The following is a 26,259-nucleotide window of genomic DNA, read 5'->3' on the forward strand; positions in this document are numbered from 1 at the left end:
ACAGCATTGAGAGTAGGTCAAGGAACTGAGAGGTCGTGGTATTGGAGGGATCATCTACGCAGACATTAAAATTAGTAAAAATTATGATAGGAGTTTGGACAGAATGACATCAAGTCAGTAAGGTCAATGTTGGAGCTACTACAGGGGTCTTATTTCATTGCTGTTATAGCAATATAAGCTATATATATATATTTTTTTATTTATATATACAAATAATATATATAAATATAAATTATATAAATATAAATATGTATAAATATTTTAAAAAATTATATATATATAAAACCAGATTGTTATACCTTTCATTTCTCCTTATGTATATCATTCTACATACATGTTTGAGAGGTTATATAGAAACTCCATTACTGAGCTCCTAGAGGTGAGCCTAGCTAAATTTGAACTTGGTAATGATTTTCTATTAAATCCTGATTGGGTCAAAGTGTTTCGTTCACGAAAGAGCTCAGGGACTTAAAATGTGTTCTCAGAGAACGCAGACAGGTAGCTGCCACTTGGAAGCTACTATAGCCGTTGAGTGGCCAGATCCTAGGTAGATGAATATATTTACTAAACTAGGTTTAAATAGACTATGCCTAGTCTATTTTCTTTCACTAAAAATGAAGGAAAAAATGTAAGGAAAGTTTGGTATCCTTCTGTAGGGAGCTTGCTCTTTAATGAAAAATGTTGAGTTGGAAGATCAGTACCTCCTAAAACATGTTACTAGCCTCTGACAGAACTGGTTGGAGTTTGAGACTGGAAATCCACATTTCTTGTTACCATATTGTCCTCAAGAAACCGTATTCATGACTATACAATCCAAATTATAACTGCCGTATTCTTGGCATTAGTGTCCAATTTCTATTGACTCTGGTAATACCCAGCTTTCTGAAGATACACATTCATGTTAGGTTTGTCTAAGGAATGGATGAAAGCTGATCCTTTTTTGTTCCCTTTCACTTGTTCCTTGATAAATCCTCTTAGAATTCATATTACTGATCACAAGGTATATTAAAAAATCTTACAAACTATACATTTGTGAATGTTGGGTTACCAAATGGCAAAAAGAAAGAAATCTAGTATTTTTAGTTAAGCAAATTTTAATGGGAGATACTTGAATACAGATAATATTTTTTAAATGTGTTAATATTGGGGCAGTATTTAGAAATAGTTAAGAAGCACCTTAGAAACTAATCTGAGGGAAAAAGCTCAAGGGCTTCTAAAATGTTAGATTGTTTAAGATCAATGTGATTTAGTCACCATTTCTAATCAAAGTATGTGTGAACTAATTGTTACCATGTTTGTTTTGGCAGCTGGCCAGTACAGGGATCAAACCCTGGATGGGGTGTTGTCAGCACCATGCTGTAACCAACTGAGCTAACTTCGCCAGCCCCTACTGTAATGTTTTATTATAAAACAGTTAATTAGTGAGCAGATGGGTCCAGAGCCTGGAGCTACTTACGTAACTGAAATGGCAGTTCCTTAAAAGCCCTGACACCTCCCCATCAGAACTATAAAAATTCCTGAGGAGTACTGAAAGGAAAGGTGAAGATCTTTACATTTTTATTTTGGCTATTATATAAAATATACCTCCCTTAAAGAAAACATCTTAAGGCATCACGGGCCATAGGAAGAAAGGGAACAAGCAGATCTCGTCTGTGGCAGAGATTTTTGACACCAGAAGATATTCTATTGTCTAAGTCAAGAATCCTTGATTCATCTTATCAAAACAGTTTCCAATTCTTGCTAGTTTGATTTTATCTGTCACTTAGTGAAAGGCATGTGGCAGGGTCATTTTATTCAACAAATAAATGCATAACCAAAGATTTGTTAATGAGGGGGATATATATACACGAGGGTACTTCAAAAAGTTTGTGGAAAAATAGAACTGAAAGAATATAAATCTTTCCATGAACTTTTTGAAGAACCCTCGTATTCATAAGATATACTCTTAAAAAGCTTACAGCTTAAAGGGAGATGAAACATGCCTCATATTTAAAATCCTAACTGTTAAATGTTACCTTTTAGTAGTCTACTCATACCTTACTTTTATAAAAAAGAATAAGTACCTCAAATCTATTTTAAGGAGACAGCTAAGAGTAAGAACTTTGGAGAACTAGTTCCTTGGGAAAGTTAAAACAATCTTTTTCAAAATGTGGGGATTAAACTAGATGAACTCTGGGGGCTTTTCTATCTTGAACTTCTTGTGAAGGGGGAAAAGCATACAGGCTCTTTAGCCTGATCCACAAAGTTTGCTATCTTGCATTTCGTGGATTGCCCTCTGCTTCTGAGGTGGAGGCCACCTTGTCAGGTTTGAGGATCTGAATCTGGTAAAACGGTTATCCACAGATTTGTACTAGAAATCCAGTGAAATATTTTGTAATGGAAAACTTCAAAATCTAAGTCAATGGCATATTGATTACTATAATATGGTATATTATATTGTATCAATTTACTATGCTATACTGAATAATAATTAAGAGTCTGATTCAAAAGAAAATTGTTTTAAAGAATATACCTAATAGGGTAACTGGACTACTTGTGAGAACACATGAATCATTTGGGGATACTGTTAAGACGCAGGTTTTGGTAGGTCTGGGGTCAGACACCCTGGGAGAGTGCTGGTTAGAGTGTCATAAGTTTCCTTTTAAGTTTGCTTCTCCTCGGGCCGGCCCGTGGCTCACTAGGGAGAGTGCGGTGCTGATAGCACCAAGGCCCCAGGTTCGGATCCCATATACGGATGGCCGGTTCGCTCACTGGCTGAGCGTGGTGCTGACAACACCAAGTCAAGGGTTAGGATCCCCTTTTAAAAAATAATAATAATAATAATGTTTGCTTCTCCTCTGCTCCTTCTTACCCCTCCATAAACCCAATCCTTAAAGCTATGGCTATTAACTCAAAATTCAGAAGAAATAAATTCTTAATTGCGCATAGGGTAAATATTGAAACAGGGCTACTGGAAGGAGAGGACAGTCTAGTTATCCATAGGCATTCCACAATGACTTCCATGACATGTCAGAGGATAACATCAGTTGTCTTCCAAAACGTGCGTGATTAGGGTGTCACCATTTAGATGATTTGACCGACATCATTTGCACATGAAAGAAAAGCAGACCAGAAGAGCCTTAAAAAATTTTTAGTAAATGTTTCCATTGATTTATTTTTTGTATTCCTTGAAAAAAAAAACAAAAATCATAAGTATAATACAAATGCTTTAAAATATTATACACCGAACAAAGCCAGCTCTCTCTCATGCTGCAAGTTGGTCGATGTTCTCTTTATTTCTGTTTGCTAGATGATCTTCAATAATTTCTGCAAACAGATTCCTCTTCAACAGATTATACGCAAGAAGTAAAAGCTGGCCAGCAACTTTATGAAAATACTGAAAAATAAAATATAACATTAACATTAAGCAGATGCCCTAGTAAGCAGCAGAAAATACATTATAAAAAACACATGTAACGAAGCCTACTTCCAAAATCATTTTAGCTATTCTCTCATTTGATTAGTGAACAGTGAATTCGGGCATAGGCACCTGGCATTCTATCCAAGAGCAGCCTTGTAGCTGTTAAAGACTAATGGCATATCTTGCAGAAAATTCAGAGGAAAACCAAGCTAAAAATTTAAGCTTCCTTATTCCTTAGTATTCGTTTTTTTTTTTTAACTTTTTTCACCCCAAACTATGCCTTCAAATACTCTTTTCTTCTCTCCAGTATATTTCCACCAGGCAAGATTTCAAGCTTTTTAAAGCAAGATTTTTCCTTAGTTGATTCTGTAACAATAGCTATGCTGTATGTGGGTTTTCAAATCACACACACTTCTCTTTATCCTCAAATTCCTTTTCTCTTCTACCCCCCACCACAAAACCCCTCCATCCCATTAAGAGTCAGTGCCTTAGGTTTATGAAGCAATTTTAGACTACTGCTATTACATGTATACTAGTAGAAAAATTAGCAATGCTACATTCTTTTGTTGCTAATAATAAACATTTATTCAGCACTTCAGCATGCGGTAATAAGTTCTTTGCTACTTTTCATAACTCTTACAGTTCTCAACAATCAAGTTTGCTATTCAGCTGGTTCACATCTTACAGCTGTACTTATTTACGGTTAGGTTCTTTCAGGCAGGTCAAGCATTATTCTGATTGGTCAATCACTGTCATTCTGGCTGTTAAACATTGATTAATTTCACTGATAACCATCATATAGGAGGTAGGCAGAGAAGGCAGTTTAATAGGGTTTATAGCAAGGTTCTTGAAATATACTCCCCTTACCAGTGGCATCAACTTTACTTGGTAACTTGTTAGAAATGCAAATTCTCAGGATGCACCCCATAACTCAAACTCGGGGGAGAGGTGAGGGCTGCACCAATCTGTGTTTGGACAAGCCCACCCAGATGATGCTGGTGTGCGCTAAAGATAAAGAGCTACTGGTTGAGTCTTGCTCCTCAAAGTGTGGTCTGTAAAGCAGCTGCATTACCATTACCCGGGAGCATGTCAGAAATGCTTCATTGCAGGTCTCATCTCAGACCTACTAAAACAGAGGTTGCATTTTAACAGTATCTCCAGGTGATACATAAGCACTCTACGTGTAGTTTGGGGATTACTGGTTTAGACACTAACTTTGGGACCAGACTGCCTGTGTTAATCTGGGCAAGATGCTTTGCCTGTCTGTGACTTGGTTACAAAGTAGGTTAAAGGAGAATTAAATAGTCTGTGTGTGTGTGTGTGTGTGCATACATGTGCACGTGTACAGACATTTTACAAGTAAGGAAACAGGTACAGGGGAGTTGGAAAAATTGCCCAGTCTTACAAAGCTGGGGAAGATGTGATTTAAAGCCACTTTAGCCCCAGAAGCATGTTATAGCCACTGTAACTTAGTGCCAGTTTGATCTTGAGGCAAGTACACTTAGTAAACACAGGTTTAGCCTTAAGTAAATTTTTATTATTTAATAAGCAAACAATTCATGATAGAATAGCATCTCTTATATTTTAAATAATTTAATTTAAAGCATATTTAAAATATTTACTCTTCATCTAAGAATTCGAGCATAATAACAAATACCCTCCAGCACAATGGAAATAAAGTCTAAGGAAAGGTGTGTGTACATACCCACAAACATATACCAAACTAAAGCACATGTCCCTATGTCACTTCAACATAAACCTGAAAGTAAATAATCTTGGTTATTCACCTTTGCCAGAATACGAGATGGATTTCAAATAAATATTTTTAAAAGATCTACTTAAAAATCACTTCAAAAAGTTCATTTTGAAATGCCAGCTGAATCCATATTCTATTATGCTGGAACTTGGGATATAAACATGCACATTTGAGTGTGTGTATATGTAGGGAGAGGGGAGAGGGAAGGAGGTTGGGTGGTTGGAGGTGGGTTTTTTTTTTTTTTACTCACGTGTGAACCATAGCAAAAAAGGTCCATTCCCAACTCAAGCCCCATGCCATAGTCACATTCATCATTAGCAAACTGCACAAAAGTTGTCATTTCCTGAATGGGAGCAAAAGCTTTTAGTCTCTCCTCATCATTTGTGGCCTCAACAATTGTCTTGCAAATTTTCTTGAGGTCAGCTGAAAGAAATCAATGATATAAGACGATTATCTACACAATTAAGAGATTATAACCATCCTCAAAGGTAAAAAGACTAAGTGGAGTTTTCCCTCATATTACTTTAGTACGAGACAGATGCTATATAGAGTAGTAATCTGCAGCACTGTAATTTAGAATGGCGAGTTAATAATTTTTCTATTTATGATTCAAGCATAAAAATAGCTTAACAAAAAAGATTTCTTGTACTTGCAATCATGATTTTATATAAGCTTTCAAAGATTTTCAATAGGCTAGTCCAGGAGTCAGCAAACTTTGGCCAAACCTGGCTCACCCTGTTTTTAACTGCCCACAAACTAAGGATATTTTTGCATTCTTAAATGGCTGGAAAATAAAACAAAAACAAGAACACGTGACAGAGATTGTATGTAGCCTGCAAAGTATAAGACATCTACTCTCTGTCCCTATACAGAGAGTCTGTCAACCCCTGGGCTAATCCATGCACTATATTAGGAGTTGGATTAAAAAAAAGAAAATCCAGATAGACAAGATTACTTCTTTTTGCCCTGTCTTACCTTATTTTAAAAAAAATTACTGGTGACTTGTGAAGTAAAAACAAACAGAAAAAGATAACAATGTAAGAGACAAGAATTCACTGCAGGATTAAACCTGTATTAAATCTTTACCAAGGTGGGATAGGTGTTGCCATGGCAAAAGTGTAATTTGAGGTAAGAACATAGAGGAAAATTTCTAATAATAATCAAGCCTTAAATGTTACTACTCAAAATACTCAATGATTTAGGAGTTGCGATACTTAATTCTTATTGTATCCCTTCCACTACCACCAACTGGAATACTTAAGCTATGCTGTAGTGGCCGTGTCAAAGTAACAATCAGGCAAACACCTAAGCAATTATTCTCACTTTGGTACACACTCTAGAAGTCGGACCAAGTTAGATCCAGCTCCCTCACTGCCTAGAGCTAAACACTCTGGATCTGCTTCCCTTGTGAAAATGGGAATAAGACATACTTTAAAAGTATTGGGTAAGGGTTAAATAATATTACATATACATCACTTGGTACAGTACATCATGACACCTAAGAATTGCTTGATAAATGGTATCTTATTTGCCAAGTTAAAATGTTATTGTGGGGCTGAACTGTTAGTTCCGTTGACTAGAGAGCATGGTGCTAATAGCATCAAGGTCCAGGGTTCAATCCCTGTACTGGCCAGGTGCCAAAAACAAACTAAGTAAAAATGTTATTGTAAGAAGCTTCAAAGGGGATGTTAGTTAGGAACAAACTTAACTGATTTAGGGCCGAGCCCATGGCGCACTGGGGAGAGTGCTGCGCTGGGAGCATGGCGACGCTTCCGCCACAGGTTCGGATCCTATATAGGAATGGCCCGTGCACTCACTGGCTGAGTGCTGGTCGCGAAAAAGACCAAAAAAAAAAAAAACTTAACTGATTTGCTGATCATTGTCACATAGTAAAAAACTGCCAGTCAATTATACCTCCTGGCAAAGACTAGGCAAAAGCAAGATTAGGTCCTTAACTTTCATGCCTTGCTACCACTTTCATTCAAAAATAATTAAACCACAGAAGGATCTAATGCCTAGGATATTAGACTTGGACATAAAACCCACAATTAGGGTAGTGTAACAGGCTTTACTTCAGGGTACTACAATTTAACATCCACCACCCATAACGTTTTAGAGACTGTTGTCTTTATAACGAATGTTTTCAACCTCTCCTAAATGAGATGGTTAAAATGCTTTTTAAAGCCTTGGATGGACTAGTGAGTAGAGAGGCAGAGGAGACAATTACTTAGAGTATAAGCAGAAGACTGAACAGTAGCTAGAGCTTACACTCTTTCCCCACCAGGGACTTTTTACTTCTAGCTTCAGGGAGGAGATATGGGACAGATCAGCTTGTCCAAGAGAAATATGATCCAGGCTACGTACGTAAATTTTTTTTAAGTATCCACATTAAAAAGAAACAAGTGAAATTATTTTTAGATATTGTATTAAACCCAATATTTCCAAAATAGTATCATTTCAACATATAATCAATATAAAGACATCTAAGCCTGTTTCAATTTATAAATTAAAATTAAAATTAAACAAAATTACAAACTGTGTGCCTCAGTCACAACAGCCACATTTGAAGGCTCAGGAGCCACACGTGGCTAGTGGCTACTGTATTAGACAGCTCAGCCACATTCAATTCTCCCATGAAATTCCTCTACAGTGTTAGGGGTATAGCAAAGAAAGTTACATACAAATAGTCATCATATAACACATCTCATTCTATTGGCCAGAGACTGCACAATAAAGTTTGAGAACAGTTGTTTTAGCGAATTGATTAAAAATGCAGATTTCCAGGTCCCAACCGCAGAGACTGATAACTACCAAGGCTAGTTAGTTCTGTTCCAAAAAATGGATGGCCAAATATTCTTATATATGTTGGGCAGGAATGCTTAGATCTTCCTTGAGGAGGTGCTCATTTTTATTTCCCTTTAAGATTTATCCCCACTGGAACAGGATGATAAATAAAGGAATGCCAACAGGGACATTCATAATGAGAAGGTAATGGAGGGGAGGGAAAAAGAAGTGATTTTAATTCTTTCGCTAGCATAGCAATAATCAGATTTTGTGTAGTAGTCCATTTTCAAAGTGTTTTTATGCTTATAGATGAAGTAGTTCAGGATCTTGGGCTTCTGAAAGCTAACAATTTCACATGCAGAAGAAACAATGTTTACAAAGAAATGCACACTATTTCCATAATTACCATTTTGCAAGTTGACTGTAATGCCAAAGTTTCCAAAATAGTTCAGAAAAAGTAACTAGGCAGCAGGTTAAAATTCTTTAGATTTTTAAAAATAACTACCATATTTTGAGCATATGAGGCAAGTGCTGTGCTAAACACCTGACATACTATTTTTACACCTTAATTACCCCTAATGAAGTAAATGTTATTAACCCCATTTTACAGATGAAAAAGACAAGGTTTTAGTGTGGTTAAAAAATTTGCTCAAGGTCATACAGCTATGAACCCAGCTTTAATTCATGCATGAATGGACTCTAAAACCTAAGCTTGCTCTTTATGACTAAGGTCTAGTGACTATCTCACAAAAGGCGTATGTACACACCTATTTCCCAATATAAGGAAAACCTTCCTCCATATATATTAACATATATACACATGTTTACATGTGAAATATATTACCATCTGTTTCAGGGAGCTCTCTGTACCCAACATCATTTTTATCTACTGGAACAACCAAGCCTGCACCATGAAAGGTCTTTGTCACAACCTAAGTTAAAGAAAAAGAGAAAACTTAGTCATGGTAAATAGACAAAAAACACACAAACCCTCAACATTTCTGCCAACACATAACATCCAATGACATTTTATTTTAGTAAATTTGACCTTTGGGTTGAGTTTAATACTATTTCTTTCCCGTAAAATTAACTAAAATTTAAGCACTTGAAGTAATTATAAAACAGTGAAATAATTGGCTTTTATTAATTGTGCCAGCCATTTAGAAGCATCCAGATTTGTTAGGGAAGAACCCCAATGCATCCTATATAGGAGACAAGCCAGAATATCAGTTTCTCCTAAAGTCAAAGTATCTTCTAGGTAGAAAGTGTGAAAACCTTGGTCTAAAAGGATGACGGAACAATAGTTTTTGTTAGCAGAAAGATGTGGTTGGACAGAATTCCTCTCATCCATCCTGCCAAATTCAGACTCTCCCCACCCCCTACTTTTAACTGGAAAACTTAGGCTTGTTTGCAAATTTCCCCCAAATAGGGCAGTTTCTACTTTTGTGGTGCCCTTTATGAAGGCAAATCATATGACCAGTAAGATTTTTACTAAATAGTAATCTTCAAAGACAAAAACAGTCCCAACTATAACCACCACCACAAGCCTTCTAGTCTACATTCTTCCTTTTATTCACACTAGTGGCATCAGGTTTAGGTCTTTCCTTAACGAAACATCTGTTTTGAATATTCCACTCCTTTATACAGCCCAATGAAAACTTCCAAGACAGAAGAACGTCACTAACTAAAAATAAACTCTAATTTTAGTCTCCTTACCTAAGTATCTTAAAACTTATTTCACTCTAATGCCCCCCCTCTCCCACTCTTGCTTCTTTCATTACCCATATTAAGCCACCAGAAAGGACAGATTATTCAAAAGAAGTTTTCAGACAATTGCTCACCATTTGGGAAAAGACAATGAAAACACAGTCTTACATCTCAGTCTTTAGGCCAAAATAATTGCAGTTGGATTTCAGGATCAAATTTAAAAATAAACCATAGAACTACTAGAAGAAAAAGGCATTTAAAAAAATAATTTTGTGTTAAAGAAGGAAAAGACATAGAGTTTACTACATAAAATAAAAACCTGTCAAGTAAAAAAAAAAAAATCAAGAACAAATTAAGACAAATTAAGTGATGAGAGATATCTGCAAAATATATATCAGTAAAATTAATAAATATGAATGTCTTTAAAACTATAAGGGAGTCTTACAAATGAAGAAAAGACTAACACTCTAATTAATACACAAGAGAAAGATTAATTCTAACCCTGATAGAAAAATGTTCAAAGTTCAAGCAGTTCACAAAAGAAACAGAAATGTCCAAATAAGTGAGAAATATTTATGCCCTTTATAATCAAAGAAATGCTAATTAAAACAATGAAGTATCATTTTATACCTATCATCATGGAAAAGACTAAAAGCACTGAAAAAAAAAAACCTCATAAACTTAGAAACATTAAAGAAAAACTACACGTACACATACTTTAAACTACTTTGGATGTAGCAATAGTATGTCTAGGAATTTCTTCTAAGGAAATAATCAGATATGTGTGCAAATAAAGGTATACAAGGATATTTATGGCAGGGTTGTATTTGTGAAAAATTTTAAGCAACCTAAACTTTGAACATAAGCACAGTACTCTGCAGCCACTCAGAATTATGAGAAAGATCGTAAATTTAGCAATATGAAGTGATAATCGTAATATATTCCTAAGTGTAAAAAGCAGGTGATAAAACAGCGATAATGGGGAAAAAAAAAAAAGATGACAGTGGTACAGCAGTAGACACTTCTTCCCCACTCAGGCTGAATGACACACAAAAAAACCATGGTATATGAGTATTGCACATTTTCCACACATGGTTAACTGTACTAGTTGTCCATAAAGAGGCATCAGTTACTAGCAAGTCATCAGAATCCTAATTTGATTATAAAGAATAAGATTACAAATTTAGGAAAACTGTATAGGGATGAATAATAGCCTGAGTCATCAGATCAGAGGTGGATGGAATGAGTTACTCTCTTTTAAGAATTTAACCAATGTTCGTTTTGAAAAATGAAGAAATCTAGGTAAAGGTGAAGTGGCACATAGCTAATTAGTGAGAAGATAGGGTGGAAAGAATGCTAAATACAGAATATGTGAACTTAGGACTCATATCTGTTACTTATGCTTTTTGACATAAAACATAAACCTCAATTTACTAATCTATAAAATATGATAATTCCTACTTTGTTTGCAGATTTGCTGCAGGGAGCAAACGAAATACCTTGTATAAGGTCTTTGCTTTCCAAAGTACTATAAGGTATTGTCAGTACAAAACATAGATTTCCAGTGTGTAATACGGTGCTGTTATTCTAGAATGCATATATTATTACTCTCATACATAAGGACAAAGTCACTAACTCCCATATTCTACTGGAATTGAATTGTTCAGGAATAGAAAAATATGAATTAAATAAAGATCTCATGATAACAATAAAAGAACTTATTCATGTAACAGAAAAGGATCTGAAAGCATAATCACCAACAGGGGAGGATAATATCATCGTTGTCTTATAAGCTATTTCTTCTTTGTATTTATGTTTTTACCAGCTATTTTTGTATAAGGACAAATACTAAAAAGATACCTCATGGGGGAGGGAGCCAGGACAAACATACCTATAAAATTTAAACTCCAATCATATCTTTATTTACAGTTATGGGGAAGAACTAAGGAAATCTCCTCTGAAATAAATTATAGTTGATGGCAGAAAAATAAAAACACAGCTCTAATTAAAGAATTTGCTAACAGCATTTATGTCTATAGAAGCTCAGTCTTTAGTCAAGACAAGTTAGGAATACATAACAATAAGGCTAGAAATGCTACCCTTCCTTCTAGTCATAAGGTAGAAGTTTCCTATGATAACCAGAAGGGTAAAACAGCAATATAAAATCCTACGGTAATTTAAAAATACCATATGGTAATGATAAACTACACAATGGAAGAAAATATTGCAAACTATGCATCTGACAAGGGGTTAATATCCAAAACATATAAGGAACTCAACTTAATAGCAAAAGTTCAAATAATCCGATTAAAAAATAGGCAAAGGAGCTGAATAGACATTTCTCAAAATAAGATATACAAATGGACAGTAGGTACATGAAAATATGCTCAACATCACTAATCATCAAGACAATGCTAGTCAAAACCACAGTGAAATATCGCTTCACCCTGATTAGAATGACTATTATCAAAAAGACAAAAAAAAGCAAAAGCTGGTATGGATGTGGAGAAAAGCGATCCCTTATACACATTGGTGGGAATGTAAATTAGTGCAGCCATTAGAGAAAACAGTATGAAAATTCCTCAAGATATGGAATCAACCTAAGTGTCCATCAAAAGAAGAATGGATAAAGAAAATGTAGTAAATAAACACAGTAGAACAGTTCTCAGCTATAAAAAAAGAATAAAATCTGGCAACATGGATGATGCTGGAGGACACTGTGTTAAGTAAAATAAGCCTGGAGGATGCTGTGTTAAGTCAAATAAGCCAGGCACAGAAAGACAAATACTACATGATCTCACTCACTTGTGGAATCCAAAAAAGCTGATCTCCTAGAAGTACAGAGTAGAATAGTGGTTACCAGAGGTTGGGGAGGTTACGGAGGAAAGGATAATGCGGACAGATTAGTCAATGGGTATAAAATTAGACAGAAGGAATAAGTTTTGGTGTTCTATAGCACAGTAAGGTGACCATAGTAAACAGTATTATAGTGAATGTTTCAAAATTTCTAGAAGACAGGATTCCGAATGTTCTCCCCACAAAGAAATAATATGATGGATATGCTAAATACCATGATTTGATCAATACATAATATATACATGTATAAAAACATCACACTGTATCTTATATATATAATTATGTGTCAATTACAAAACAAAAAAAATTATGTGTCTGTTAAAAAAAGTACATTTATAAAAATGACTTCTGGTCTTTAGTACTAAAGAAAGAATTGCTAAGACTCCAATTTAGTGCCTACAACTTATCAAAATATCACACTGTAGCTGAATCAAGATCAGAGAAGAAACTGAAGTAGGATTTTCAATAACAAGTACACTAAGGTATTTTGTTACCAGTACTAGTTTGTTCGGGAATAAAAAGTACTTCATTTGTCTTAGAACATTCAGATGAACCAGTTACAGTAGACAACAGGGAGGAGGAGGAGCCCTTATTCCACTGACAAATGTCCTTCCTCCCCAGAGATTATAAGAATAAACTCCTGGAGAATTATCATTCACCCCAAAGCAGAATTCTTCCAGCTTTTCTGTAAGATTACTCTGAAATTTATAACTGAAAAACCAAAAGATTCCAAAACCCAGAAGTATTTGCTCCTTTATGAAACACTCCGCTCACACTGCAGGCATTAGGAGAGATGCACAAGGAAATGTTGATGAGATCGATATGGAAAAAGGAAAAAGAATTGCTTATACACATGTTTACTTGGAAAATTAACAGATCTTAATACCCTGTCACTCAAAAGGGAACTACCTTTGAGGTCTTAATTAAGGTCCTCTAAGGTGTATCTTTACAAAACTGCCACCCAAAAAACACATTGCACTAAATCGACAGAACTCAACTATTAAAAAAAGAAATTTAAGTAAATATCTATGTACAAAGCTGCTTTCACTTAACTTTATAAAATGATTAACTTATAAAAAAAGATTAAGAGTGGTAAATATCGTCCTGAGTTATGCAACCACAATGGCGACATCACATGTTATGTGACTCAGCCTACAGACATCAGACCCCTGCTTCAGTGCTACCCTCCTGGCCATCCAGGTATTGACAGCCCTGGAGGGAGCCCCTGAAAGATGGCATCCTCTTAGAGGAGAGAAGGAAAAGGTGCAGGTGGAAAGGAATCAAGAGGAAAAACTCCGCTAAGCCGCAAAATAGAGACTAATGGAAATCATACTTTCTTATCTCTTTGTTTCATCTTCATGGTTCTCTGTTCCAGTGAGTACCCCAGTTGTCTGGCTGCTTCTGTGAGTTTTTCATCTATGTTTTTCAAGAGACTAGTTTTCTTTTTATCTGTTACTTCTTTAAGTTTTTTCATCAAAAACAATCTGAAAGAGAAGTAAAAGCCCCCATTACATTGCAGACCACTGTACTAAGTACATGTACCTTTAAAAGGTAAGGAAGCTAAGTTAAAAATGTCAAATTCCACTTAGGACAAAGTCTGCAGAATAAATACCAACAGTTCTCTCCAAATCCCTAATAGTTTTCTTCAAACAAGGGAAAAGCAATATTAATAAAAAGCTGCCAATCACAGAAATAGCAAATATGATTCAAGTTTGTATTAACTCTAATGTCTATGATAAAGATATGAGATATCTTAAAAGCTGAGATTAAGTCAAGTTTTAAATTGTATCTCTTAATATTAAGTGATGCATACAGTTTTGGAGAAGTCTGGTATGAAAGAAAAAAAATAGTATGTAGATACCAAAAACGATTTATTATTTTTAAAGAGCCAGAGAACACTTATAATACCAAGGTCAATAGATTTTTTAAAATGTCAACTTCAAATTTGTGTTAAGATAAATTTAGAAAATGTAAAAGGAAAGCAAAGCTACTTTATAAGCTTATACAAAAGCACAATCCAAAGTAGTTTTTGTTTAATTTTTTTGTATTTCTTTCAAAGTAGTTTTTAGAAGTACGTGAACAGTACAATATGTTAATGCCAGTTACAGAAGAAATTTTATATTTTATCATAAACAAGTTAAGATTTTTGCTAGCAGTGTAGAATGTCAAGAACAAAATGAAGAGCTGGAAGTGTCACTTAGTTGGACACACAAATCAATCCCCTTCCTCTGTAGCCAGTACCAGACTCTCAGGATGAAACACTTCTATTCACTACAAACATTTGAGAGTTTATAGTATGCACTACAACACTGCTATGGGCTGAGCACTGTAAAGGATTTAGAACACTTACAGCAGGTGCTATTCTTAGCTCCAATTTATATATCTGACATGAAGAACAGAGCATAATCAACTTATCCAAGTTCAGAGAGCTAGTACGGGTAGATTTAAAGTGCCACAAAAATCCAAACCACCAAAATCAGTATCTTCCAATTATGTCACACAGAGTTACAATAAGTCTTGCCTTCAACCATAATCAGCTGTATATAAATAGAATATATTTATATTTACCATAAAAAGCAAATTCGACCATGTCATGATTTGTGATTGTGAATCAATCTTCAGTCTTCTCATGCTGAGCCACTTATTTCCATTCTTTCATTCATATACTGCTCCCTTGCCTAAAATACCCTTCTTCCCCTTCTTTCTAGTAAGTTCTTATGCATCCATCAAGGCCCAGATAAAATATCTTCTCTGACCTCCACCTCTATGTAGGGCACGTAGTAACTGCCTACACAAACTTATATTATTATGACTATCACTGTACCAGTTTATTAAGCTTTTGTCTCTCAGTTTCAAACCTACTCTCCAATGCTCTGCTTTGTGATGCTTAAAGATAAGGTGCAATATGCAAACTAAAACCATAACCATGAACATGTTGTGCTGTTACATTAAATCCACTGGAATGCCTTGAACTCTGAATCTTTTACCTATGCATGTTTTACAGCATCATGCAATAGTCATTTGTAAAAATTGATTCACTAAATTATGCAGACCTTCTAAATGTTGAAACTTTACATCAGATCAAATTCATTCCATTATATAACATTGTGAAAAAAAATCACATTCATTAATACTACCACATATTTCATTAGAAAAGTCTTTAGGTAGTGAAGAGCTGTCAAGTTTATAGTGGTGGTTACAAGTTTCCCCAATTAAAATTCAAGGTTTCAAACAAAAGTTAATCACTAGCAACTAGTCAGTTGTTTTTCTTTGAAAATGTTTGCAAGGACCCATGCCCGAATAACCAGAGTTCGTCAGTCACTTACTCTCTGTCAGTCACTCACTCTCTCAAGTAAAACTGGGAAAAAGTTCAACTCAGAACCCAAACAATAGCACATGTGCTTTTTTCCTTGAGACAAACCATAGTATGCAGAAATGCTTTCTACGTATTTCCCATTTTGTCACACAGAATGTTAGAAAGATGTACTCAGTGGTAGAGGTCTAATATATTTATGCTCCTTCATCACTGACATTCTTAAATAACATGTGCATTATACTACTGCTGTGAATAATGCAGTGACTAATGCTAATTTGGTGTCACTATCTTGATTCCTGCAAAGGTGCCAACACTATTACCCACCATTACCTTTGTGCCATTGGTGCAAAGATAACATTTTATTATCATGAATAGTTTTGACTTTGGGTCCTCGAGACCTTTTTTAGGAGGTCAAAACTGTTCTCACATTTATTTATTTTAGGAGAGAAAAAAAAAAGAGGAAAACAAATCACTCCTCACTTTGCTGTCCAAAGATAAATATCTTAAAACGTTGAGTATATTTAGATTTTTTCCATGTGCATTAGACAGTAGGAAGTGGAATCATTTTATACTATTCCGTTATTTGCCCCCTTTACAAAGTCAACAAATCCATATTAAATTGTATAGCCATTTTATATTTGTTTACCTCATCTTCCCTATTGCTGGATATGTATATTGCTTCTGATTTTTATAAACAATCTGTAACAAACACACATATTTGCGTACCTGTCCAAAATTTGATCAACAGCTCGAAGCAGAATTGCTGATTGAAGGGTATAAATGTGTACTTAGCACAATACCTGGAAATGTTAGTTATCTGTCAAGAAATCTTGAAATATGGTTGTTTAAATATTTTTCAAACTGCTCTCTACAAACGTTTTACCGATAAACACATCAGTAAGGCTTCTTACACCCTAACCCTCATTGGTTGTTACCATACTCTAACTTTTACTAATCTTTGCTGGCTTAATTTGCATTTCTTTAGCTACTATTAAATCTTACATGGAGAGAGGTACTTTCCCTGGGCATTAAAATAATTTGTATATAATAAAGTCTTTCTTGGAAGACCTTAAGGCTGCTACAGAAATAAGTTGAGAAATATAGGAAGAAATTAAGTGTTCTGATTAGTGATTTAACTAAAGTCCCCCCAAAATGAAAACAGTTATAACACTTAAAAAGTACTAAAACAGATATATCTCAAAGTAATCTTTTACCCCTATGTTTGAGATAAATTATTGGAGGTATGTAGTTCCTCAAACCCTCGCTCGCTGGTCTTCACCTAAATTATAAATAATACCAACCAATTAATTTGTTTTCATTTTTTTCTGTGCTCTCTAATAAGCTAAAAAAAACTTACCAGACTAGTCTTGGATTATTTCAAATAATCATTATAATTATCTTCCTTCTTAAAAAAAGATTTCCATTAAGAGTTTATTTATGAGAACCCACTGTATATAGTTATACAAATAGTTACATAACACAAATGAAAAATTAGGTGTTTTTAATGCCAAAGTATTTGTAGAACGAATAAATTATTTATCAGCACCTGCTCTAACAAGCTGAGCCAGCCCCAGTCCACGAATAAATTATTTATGGAGCATCTAATGTGGGGCAGGTACTATGCACAAGACAAAGCCCTTGCCCTTACTGCCTTTATGGAATGATAAATCTGAAGGGTTTAAGATACAAATTAGAAAGCAACATTGTATATGAAACTCAGAGGTACATTAGAAGAGAAAGAAGAGACTTTTCTTGGATATCTACAATTTAGTTGCCCTTTTGTACATATGTAGCAGTCTGGGGCTTGCACTAGGTTGACTCAATGTGAACTCTCTTTATGGCAAATTTGCACTATTAAATCACAGGGAATAAAAGCCCTTTAAAGGGAGAGTATTAAAACAGGTCACAAAACATGATCTACTTATGTTTAAAGTGATAAAGATTGCTTTCTTTGTTTTATTACAATGCAACTGCATAACTGCTGACAAATGACTTCCAGTCATGTCTGTGGCTGATACAGTAAGGACCGGCTTGCTCAGCTCCATTCCACCCCCTTCCAAATGAAAGCTTGCTGCACTTTCCATACTACTCTTCAACTCAGATTCCATGTGGGACCTAGCTTCTCTCAAGTAGATGCAATTCTTTGAAATCTGAAAGAGACACCATGCAGGCCAAGCTTCTGCCATTTCCACCAGTGAGCACAGCTGTAGAAGCATCTGACTGTTCTGTAGCAGCTGTAGCTGAGATCTCAGTACCTGGTCCTTAGCTTCACAGGGACTCAGAGGCAGAGAGGGTAGGGCATCCATTTTACTGGCACAGGCCATACCAAAGACAATGTGCTCTTGGAGCCACCCACTGCGGCAGCAGTTCTTGATTTCTCAGCTTCCCAATGGTGGCAGAGACAAACTCCATTGGTGAGCCAGTTCTGCCACACAACTGTCATTCTTGGAGACTCAGCCTGCTCCATCAGCACTTTCAAGAATTTTATGAGCCCCTACTTTACTGTAGTAAACCTTTCTGTTTGAACTATATACAGTGGGTTCTCATAAATAAACTCTTAATGAAAACATTTAATTTTTTTTTTTTTTTTTTTTTAAGATGACCGGTAAGGGTATCTTAACCCTTGGCTTGGTGTTGTCAGCATCACGCTCAGCCAGTGAGTGAACCGGCCGTCCCTATATAGGATCCGAACCCGCGGCCTTGGTGTTATCAGCACCGCACTCTCCCAAGTGAGCCATGGGCCGGCCCTTAATGAGAACATTTAAAATCAGATGTACAAAAACTTGATTTTGCCAAGGGACATCTGAGGTCAAGATTAAGCACATTTTCATTAAACAAATAAAATAATTAGTTATATAAGAGTTATATTTTGGTGAAGTGTAACAAAATAGAAGTGTGGATAAGACTGCAAAAATCTTGGAAATGATCACTAGAAACCTGCATCTTTTGGCATACCTCAATTCCCCTTTGTAATGTACTGATATAGTACAAACACTGTAAACAGATATTTAATTATAAATAGGAGAGGAGTTGAAATATTTTCTTACTTGACTGCAGCAAACACATTATCTCCATTTTGAGCAATTATACAATTTTTCTTTGCTTCATTTGTACCAACATATACAGGAAGTTCATCAGGAGAATCCCTGTTTGAGCAAAAGATGTTAAAAATTTAGCTGCCCATAATTTATAAGGTAGTAGAATTTTAGGTCTACAGACGATAATTTATACCTGTAAATTTTTTTTTAAACTGGAATAAATTTGCCTGGTTTAATTTCTAACTTTCTTAGGAAAACCAGTGAGGCTAAACCTAAAAAATCTAAGACGAATCTTATTTATACAACAGAACCTAAAATTAAGATTCTTAGGACGTTGTTACCTTTATATCCAAATACAAAGAAAGGTAGAATAAGGCCTATCAAAAGTAGTAGGAAAAATCATAAACCATCATTTCTACTTCAGTTTTAGAGTTGGGGGAAAAAAAAAGAAAGAAAAAAAGAGAAGAGGTAGAAAACCAAAAAAGAAACAGGATGAGGATTACAAAATATTAGAGGTGAAAGAATCCTATTCATGTATATAACCAAATCCTTTTATTTTACAATCAAGGAAACTAATACAGAGAGTTAACCTGTTAATTGGCCAAGGTCCTAATAAGTTAACGTCAAAGCAAGAAGCAGAATCCATACAACCCAATTCCCAGCCCCATGTGCCTTCTACTGTACCACAATACTTCTCCCTGAGCACATTTTATGTTTTCCTCTATTCATCTTACATTTAATCTCCACTTTAAAGGACAGCATCTCTACTAGTACAAGTGGACAAGGTATTTCTCCCCTCCTTAAGCTACCTCTCCTTCTTAACATTTTAAGCATCTTGCATGGATTAATTTAATCAAAGTATTCCTATTGTGTGTGTACAATTACTATCCCAGCTGTTACAGGAGAGGAAACTAAGTCACAGAAAGCCACAGTCACTAATAACTAGCACAGGGTCACCCAGATTATAAACAGCAGGACCAGTCTGACTCCAGAGCCCACTCTTAATTATTAGTAGCCACTCCGGCCCTTGGAAGCACATGGCTTAAGTCACAACAGCTGCTCTAAATTATCTTCTTGGGCTAAAAGAGCTCCTCTGAACTCAAAAAACAAAAAAGTTTATAACCACAAAGGAAAAAACAGTGAGGTTAAACCTAAAAAATTCATTCATCCTAGGGTAGGTTAAAATGATGATAACATCAAGAACAACAGAAGGCTCGTGTGTCTGCCAAGAAGGGGAAAATATGCCCTGCACCTCAGCTGAGGCTAGTGATCATCTATTTATACTCATTAGCAGGATAGTAGCCGTATTTTAGAGAAAAGATCCTTTACCTGAAATACCCCATGTGGTACTGCGTTTTATTATCTCCAATAATAATGGTCTGGAACTCAGGAGGATCATAGTAAAACCTCCAGTGAAGGTTAAAATTCAAGCCTGTTGATTTTTTCTTCATTTTATGTTTTCCAGCAAGGATATCATAAGGGCCCACTAATCGAAGTCCAAGGCTTGCAAAAAGTGAATCTATAACAAAAATAAGTTTATTTAGACAATACTTTCTGGAGACAGATGGGAAAAATGATGTCTTTTCATTAGTAAACTATTTCTAAGCTATTGTCTTAAGTTTCTAAAGTAAAAAGAAAAAAAATTTAGTTATATGTTAAGGTGTTAGTTATAAACACTCAATGGAAAAGAAATCAAAGTAATAAATATGGCATTTACATTTAGGATTTCCTCTTAAATTTCCCATTGAAACTAGCTTAACATTCTAAACATTCTTGTTGTTTCTTATTTTAGCCAAAGCAAGACTGTTTTGTATTCCTACAGGCACTTTAGAGCCACAACCCCTTGTCTCATTACTACAGTGCTGTTAGCCTTAAATACTTGTAGCACACACAGATTAAGGGAGAGACAAGATAAAAAAAGGGGGATTAAGGATGGTAAAAACATTTCCTTCCTCCTCCCTCTCCCTCAGCTAATTGTCTCTCCAGGTTCCTTGACAATCTATTTGGCCAACCCTAACCCTGGATGATTCTATCTTCTTTCTCCATTCACAGGTAACAGAGGGAGACTATTAAAACCACGAAGTCACGAAGTCTGTGGAAATGTACAATTTACAACTTCAGATGGGTCTTACTGCTTCTCTAAGAAGGAGGGAAGCACTTCAGGCAGGACCCAGGAGGCAGGGACAGAGAGAGCCTGAAAATTCTTGGAAGAGGTAACAATGTGGATGGAGATATTCTGGGCGGAAAAAATAGTTTAGCATAGCTGGACTAATTTTTGAAGCAACAAGAAAATTAAAACCACATATCTCAGCCAGAAATAATGGCTAATAGTCTACAGTAATAACTTTCCACACTTTCCCCCATTACAAACAAATATAAATGTGTAAATATTTTAATTAAAAGTAATATTATGCCATTTTGTAATCTCCAATGCTGTTTTCATCCTCCACCCTGTCCCCACTTAAATTTTCTGACTATTTTCCCATGCTATTCAAAGTTATTTTATATAATTTTTAATACAGCATGACATTCCATTATGAAGAGGTAGATATCCATTTATTCTCCTACTGATGGATGTTTAATACTACTAATTTTTTTTCTATTCCGAAAATGCTTCTGGGAACATCTTTGCTAATACATGTTTGTACACAGCCAGCTCTATTTTTAGAGAAAATGCTGTACAGCTTAAATGTTCTGATATACTGCAAAAGTTCGTAGAATATACATTTCTATCAAGTGTAGGAGAGTGCTTACTAGTTAAAATGTAAACTGTACAGAAGGGTATATAGTGAAAAATAACTATCACAATTCATTATCAGTTTCTTGTGTATCCTTTCAGAGACAGGGTAAGCATATGAAAAATATACAGTGATGTGTGTATCCTTTTTTTTAATGGTAGCATACTATAAACACTCTTTTTTCACTTAACATATTTCAGGCATGAGACTATCATTTCCTAAAAATGTGACTCATTGTTTTGCAGTTATGAAAATCCATTCAGCAGATGTGTTATTAATGGACATTTAAGCCATTTCCCATTTTTTGTTTCAATAAATATCCCTGAACATAATTCTTAGCTCACCTAATCCATAGCAAGTTCTTAGAAGCAGAACTGGTAAATCACACTAAAATTCCTGCAACATATGAAAATGCTTGTTTACCTTCACACTTCTATCAAAAAATGTCATGATATTATTTACTTACCTTTGCCAATATAGTAGGTGACACTGGCATATTATAATAGCATTAATTTATATTTCTCTGATTAGAAACATCTTTGAAAATGTTTTTCTATAAACTTTTTATCCTTGGTCCAGTTTCCTATTATCTTTTCCACTGCAGAAGCAGGAGAATGATTCTGAAGCAACTCACCAGCTGGCTTTTCAGGATCAAGTTCTTCACAGAATTTCCAGAAGTGATAGAAATCTTCAGGTAGGGAAAGCTTGTAATGATTTTCTACTTCTTTTCGAAGGTCACTGGAGACATCAGCTTCACAGGATTTCCTCTTCTTCACATCAACTGTTTTTTCAGACTGAAAATTGGTATACAAACTTTAGTTCTCCACAAGTAATCTCAGTAACTTTCTTTGCATAACAATATTGCTCATTCTTGCTCACGCAACTCTGAGATACATGTGTTTTCTTTAAAACTCTCTAAGTGGTATTTCTGAGTAACACCTGGGAATTCTTTAAAGCAAAGAAAAAAGAACAGTTTATATGGTGGTCAAGAGGAACTCACACAAGTCTTTAAGTATTTTTTCTCTAAGATAATGGAAACAAAACAAAACAAAAAAGTAAAAAAGAAACAGAGAGCAAGAAAAGAGAAAAAGGCAGGTTTCATCTTCTTTTGGTTAACAGGATGTCATCCTGACTTTTGTTTAAACAGATTAATTGATCACACCAGTAGCAAATTGTCAGCAATAACTGGTTGTAAGGAGATTTACTAGTTAAACTTTTTCTTCAGCAAACTCCAACCAGAGATGTGTCTGGGCTATCCACTACAATCATTACTCATCCTTTAACCTAAAAAATAGACACCTCCCTTTTGATGCTAATAAAAAGAGAGAGATTAGCGACAATGTTAAGCATCAACACAGAGGTCCCTAGGAAAGCAGAATACCACTACACTACAGTCCAAAAATCCAATTATTTCAGAAACAGTCTTTTAATGCCAAGATTAGGTTATAAAATTCATCTCTAGCACCTCTGCAATATAAGTATGCTAAGTTTGGGGGGGGGAGGTGTTTGTTACATTTTAAAGTGCCTACTAGATATTTGATAAATTTCCGTAAAGATAATATACTTAGTTGGAGGTTACTTATCTTTAGTTTTCTAGTAGCAATCTGGTTTTCTTTCTAGAAACATAGATCCTCTTTTTTTGGATAAGTTCTTCTTTACTTCCTATTCTTTCTACTTAGATCAGTGGTTCTCAACTGGGGGTGATTTTGTCCCCACAGAAAACATTTAGCAATGTTTGGAGACCTTTTTGATTGTCACAAATTGGGGGTGGGATACTAGTGGCATCTAGTGTGGGATTGGCCAGGGATGCTGTTCAACATCTTACCATGCACAGGATAGGCCCACTCAGTGAAGACTGATCTGGCCCCTAATGTCAACAGTGTTAAAGTTGAGAATTCTGACCTAGATGTTTCTCATATTCTCCCATTTTCCTAGTAGGCTCCAATTTACTGATGTTATGTTAGGTATCATTCAAAGTCTACAAAATGACTTGTATTTGTAAATCAGATCACACATACAAGAATGTTCATGATGGCACTGTTTCTAAAAGCAAAAAAACCCCCAAAAAACAGAACAAATGAAATGCCTATTGACTGGAGAATGAATAGTATAGACCTTTCAAACAATGGAATATTACATATAGCAAAAAGGAAATATGGCTAAACAATATGGACCGATCTTAATAATATAATATTTAATGAAGAAAAAAGTCCTCAAAGATTATATGCAGCATGATAGCCTTTTTATGAAGTTCAAAAGCAACTAACAATAAATATTGTTGAGGTATACGTTCATAGGAGATAAAGGTATAAAAATGAGGCAAGAAAAAACACACAGTTCAGAAAGGTAGCAACACTGAACAGGAGTGACAGGAAGAAGTTAGAAAGGTGAAGAACACATACATAGATGTAGAGCTATTGTGTTTCAGTTCTTGGGTTAGGCAATGGGTTCACAGGTGTGTGTTATATAATTAAATAAGGCAAAAGAGGACCATAAATTGATGAATGATAACAGTTTATCATGCCAAAGATTATAACGCATCTGTCTGACATCATGAAAAAATTAAACAAAGGCTGTTGAAATATGGATCCAAAAATGGATATCAATAATAGCATACAATAGTATTAACAGTAATAATAAAGATAATAATTGTAGAAAAAAAGTAAGAAGCAATACTTACTGAGCACTTATGTGCTATGCTACTATTATGCATTAGCTCATTTAATCCTCATAACTACCTTATGGGCTAGACATTACATTTTACAGACGAAGAAACTGAGGTTAAGTAACTCCCCTATGTCCCTAAGTAGAAAGTAGAGCAGGGATTAAATAGTAATTTTTCTAAAACTTTAGTTATCACAGTGACCCTTCCTTCCTGCCTGATTCCCTTTATTGCTACTGTAGCGGTTACAGAACTTCTGAAATCATATAAAAGTATGAGAGAACGTTCATGCTCTGTCTCCCTCCCTTATTAGTGCCTCTATGATCAGGTTCTCAGCCTCTAACCAAGCCGAACGCTACGCTGCGCACCCAAGTCCTCTACATTTTTACTTCTCGAGATCTTATTTCTCTTCTCTGCCTTCAAGAACCATTCTCAAACGTGAGTTGCCTTAAGAACAACAAACTTCTTTGTCCCCTGGGACTGTTAAATCCTTCCTCAGTGTTTCCAGAGCACTTTCTACACACCAGCGTTACAATCTCAAACAAAAAAGTTACAGTAAAATAGATGTTCACTTGTGCCCCGCCTCCCCGGCTGGGGGCTCCGCACGGAGCAGGGGCAGCCGGATTCATCTCGCGTCCGCGGTGTCTGTTTAAGTATTCGGTTTCCAATCAATTTGACTGGTTGAATGAATGAACCGTTGGTTGGTTTAATCTGCTTCTCCAGCAACCGCCCAAGAGTCGGGCAGAAGATGCAAAAGCACTTATTCTTGCTCCAACCCCCAGCAGAGCGGGAAACAGCGGCCCCGGGGAGAGCACCCGGCGCAGACCGCTGTTCCCGGGCACACAGCAGGCGCTCAGTGATTACTGGATGAATGACATGTGCGCCCCCAGGTGCCCTGGCTATCACCCAAAGCGCCCCGCGGAGCCAGCACGGCCGTTCTGTCAGTACCTGCTGCCCCTCCCCGCCGGGCCTGCGCTTCCCGCCACCGCCGACCATTGTGCAGCAGCAGCAGCAGCACCCGCAGGACGCCGCGTTCCGTGGCTGCTTCCGAACACCGCCGACTGCTTCCGGGTTCAAACGCCACCAATCCGAATCCCCGCGCCACAGCGGGCGCGCCAATTTAGGGGAGAGGCTCCGCCCACGCCCCGCCTCCTGGGGCCCGGAGCGGGGCCGCCTCAGCCCCGCCCGCTCCCTTGCCCGGCCCCAGGGAGGTGCAACTTCGGTCTAAGCAGACCGAGTCCCGGTGTGGGCGAGCACCGCCGCCGAACGTCTCTCAGGGGTGCTCCGGAGACCCCCAGACTACCGGGTTTGGTCTATTAAGGGGGTCTAACCTTCCTCAAGTGTGTACTAGTGGCAGGGTTGTGTGTGTGGAGCTGCCCTCGCTCCAGCCCCTTCCTTGTTTTTTCTCCATTAATATTTACTTAAAAGATTAATCTTTGTCACTCTTTCCTCCGTTCCTCTCCCTCCCCTATTGGCACCCCCAGTTATCCCCCGGAGGTCAATCGATTTCTCACCCTCTGTCATTCCAGGTCTGTCCTGTATTCTAGGTACTATTTGGACGTCTGTTCTCTATAGCCCTGAACCAGCAGCATCAGCGTCCTGAAGGAGCTTGTTAAAACCTCCAAATATACTTATGTGGTACAATGTTATGTTTGATATATGTATAGATTGTAGAATGATTATATCAAGGTAATTGACATATCTATCACCTCACATACTTTTTTTTTTTTTTTTTGTAGTGAGAGCATTTCAAATCTACTCTTTTAGTAATTTTGGAATATATAATACGTTATTATCAACTGTGGTCACCATCCTGTGCAATAGATCTCAAAAACATACTCCACCTGTCTAACTGAAACTTTGTACCCTTTGATCAACAGCTCCCCATGCCTCACTCCAACTCCCAGCCTCTTGTAACCTCCATTCTACTCTCTGCTTCTGTAAGTTCTACTTTTTAAGATTCCACATATAAGGGAGTTCATGCAGTATTTGTTTCTCTGTG

The 26,259-nt window shown here is 36.2% G+C and overlaps 1 protein-coding gene across 1 annotated transcript; it reads right to left on the reverse strand.

The window, feature by feature from the left end:
* Nucleotides 1-3,124: 3,124 nt before the first annotated feature.
* LOC134362075 (histone PARylation factor 1) lies at nt 3,125-25,298 on the reverse strand. The gene is made up of 8 exons (XM_063077423.1): nt 25,206-25,298; nt 22,230-22,389; nt 20,187-20,376; nt 18,867-18,965; nt 13,837-13,987; nt 8,785-8,872; nt 5,407-5,579; nt 3,125-3,376 (listed from the first exon to the last, which is right to left on the reverse strand). The coding sequence occupies exons 1-8, from the start codon at nt 25,251-25,253 to the stop codon at nt 3,245-3,247; spliced, it is 1,041 nt and encodes a 346-aa protein (XP_062933493.1). The 5' UTR covers nt 25,254-25,298; the 3' UTR covers nt 3,125-3,244.
* Nucleotides 25,299-26,259: the final 961 nt, after the last annotated feature.

This window comes from Cynocephalus volans, chromosome 13 (assembly GCF_027409185.1).
Source record: "Cynocephalus volans isolate mCynVol1 chromosome 13, mCynVol1.pri, whole genome shotgun sequence".
Taxonomy (NCBI): domain Eukaryota; kingdom Metazoa; phylum Chordata; class Mammalia; order Dermoptera; family Cynocephalidae; genus Cynocephalus; species Cynocephalus volans.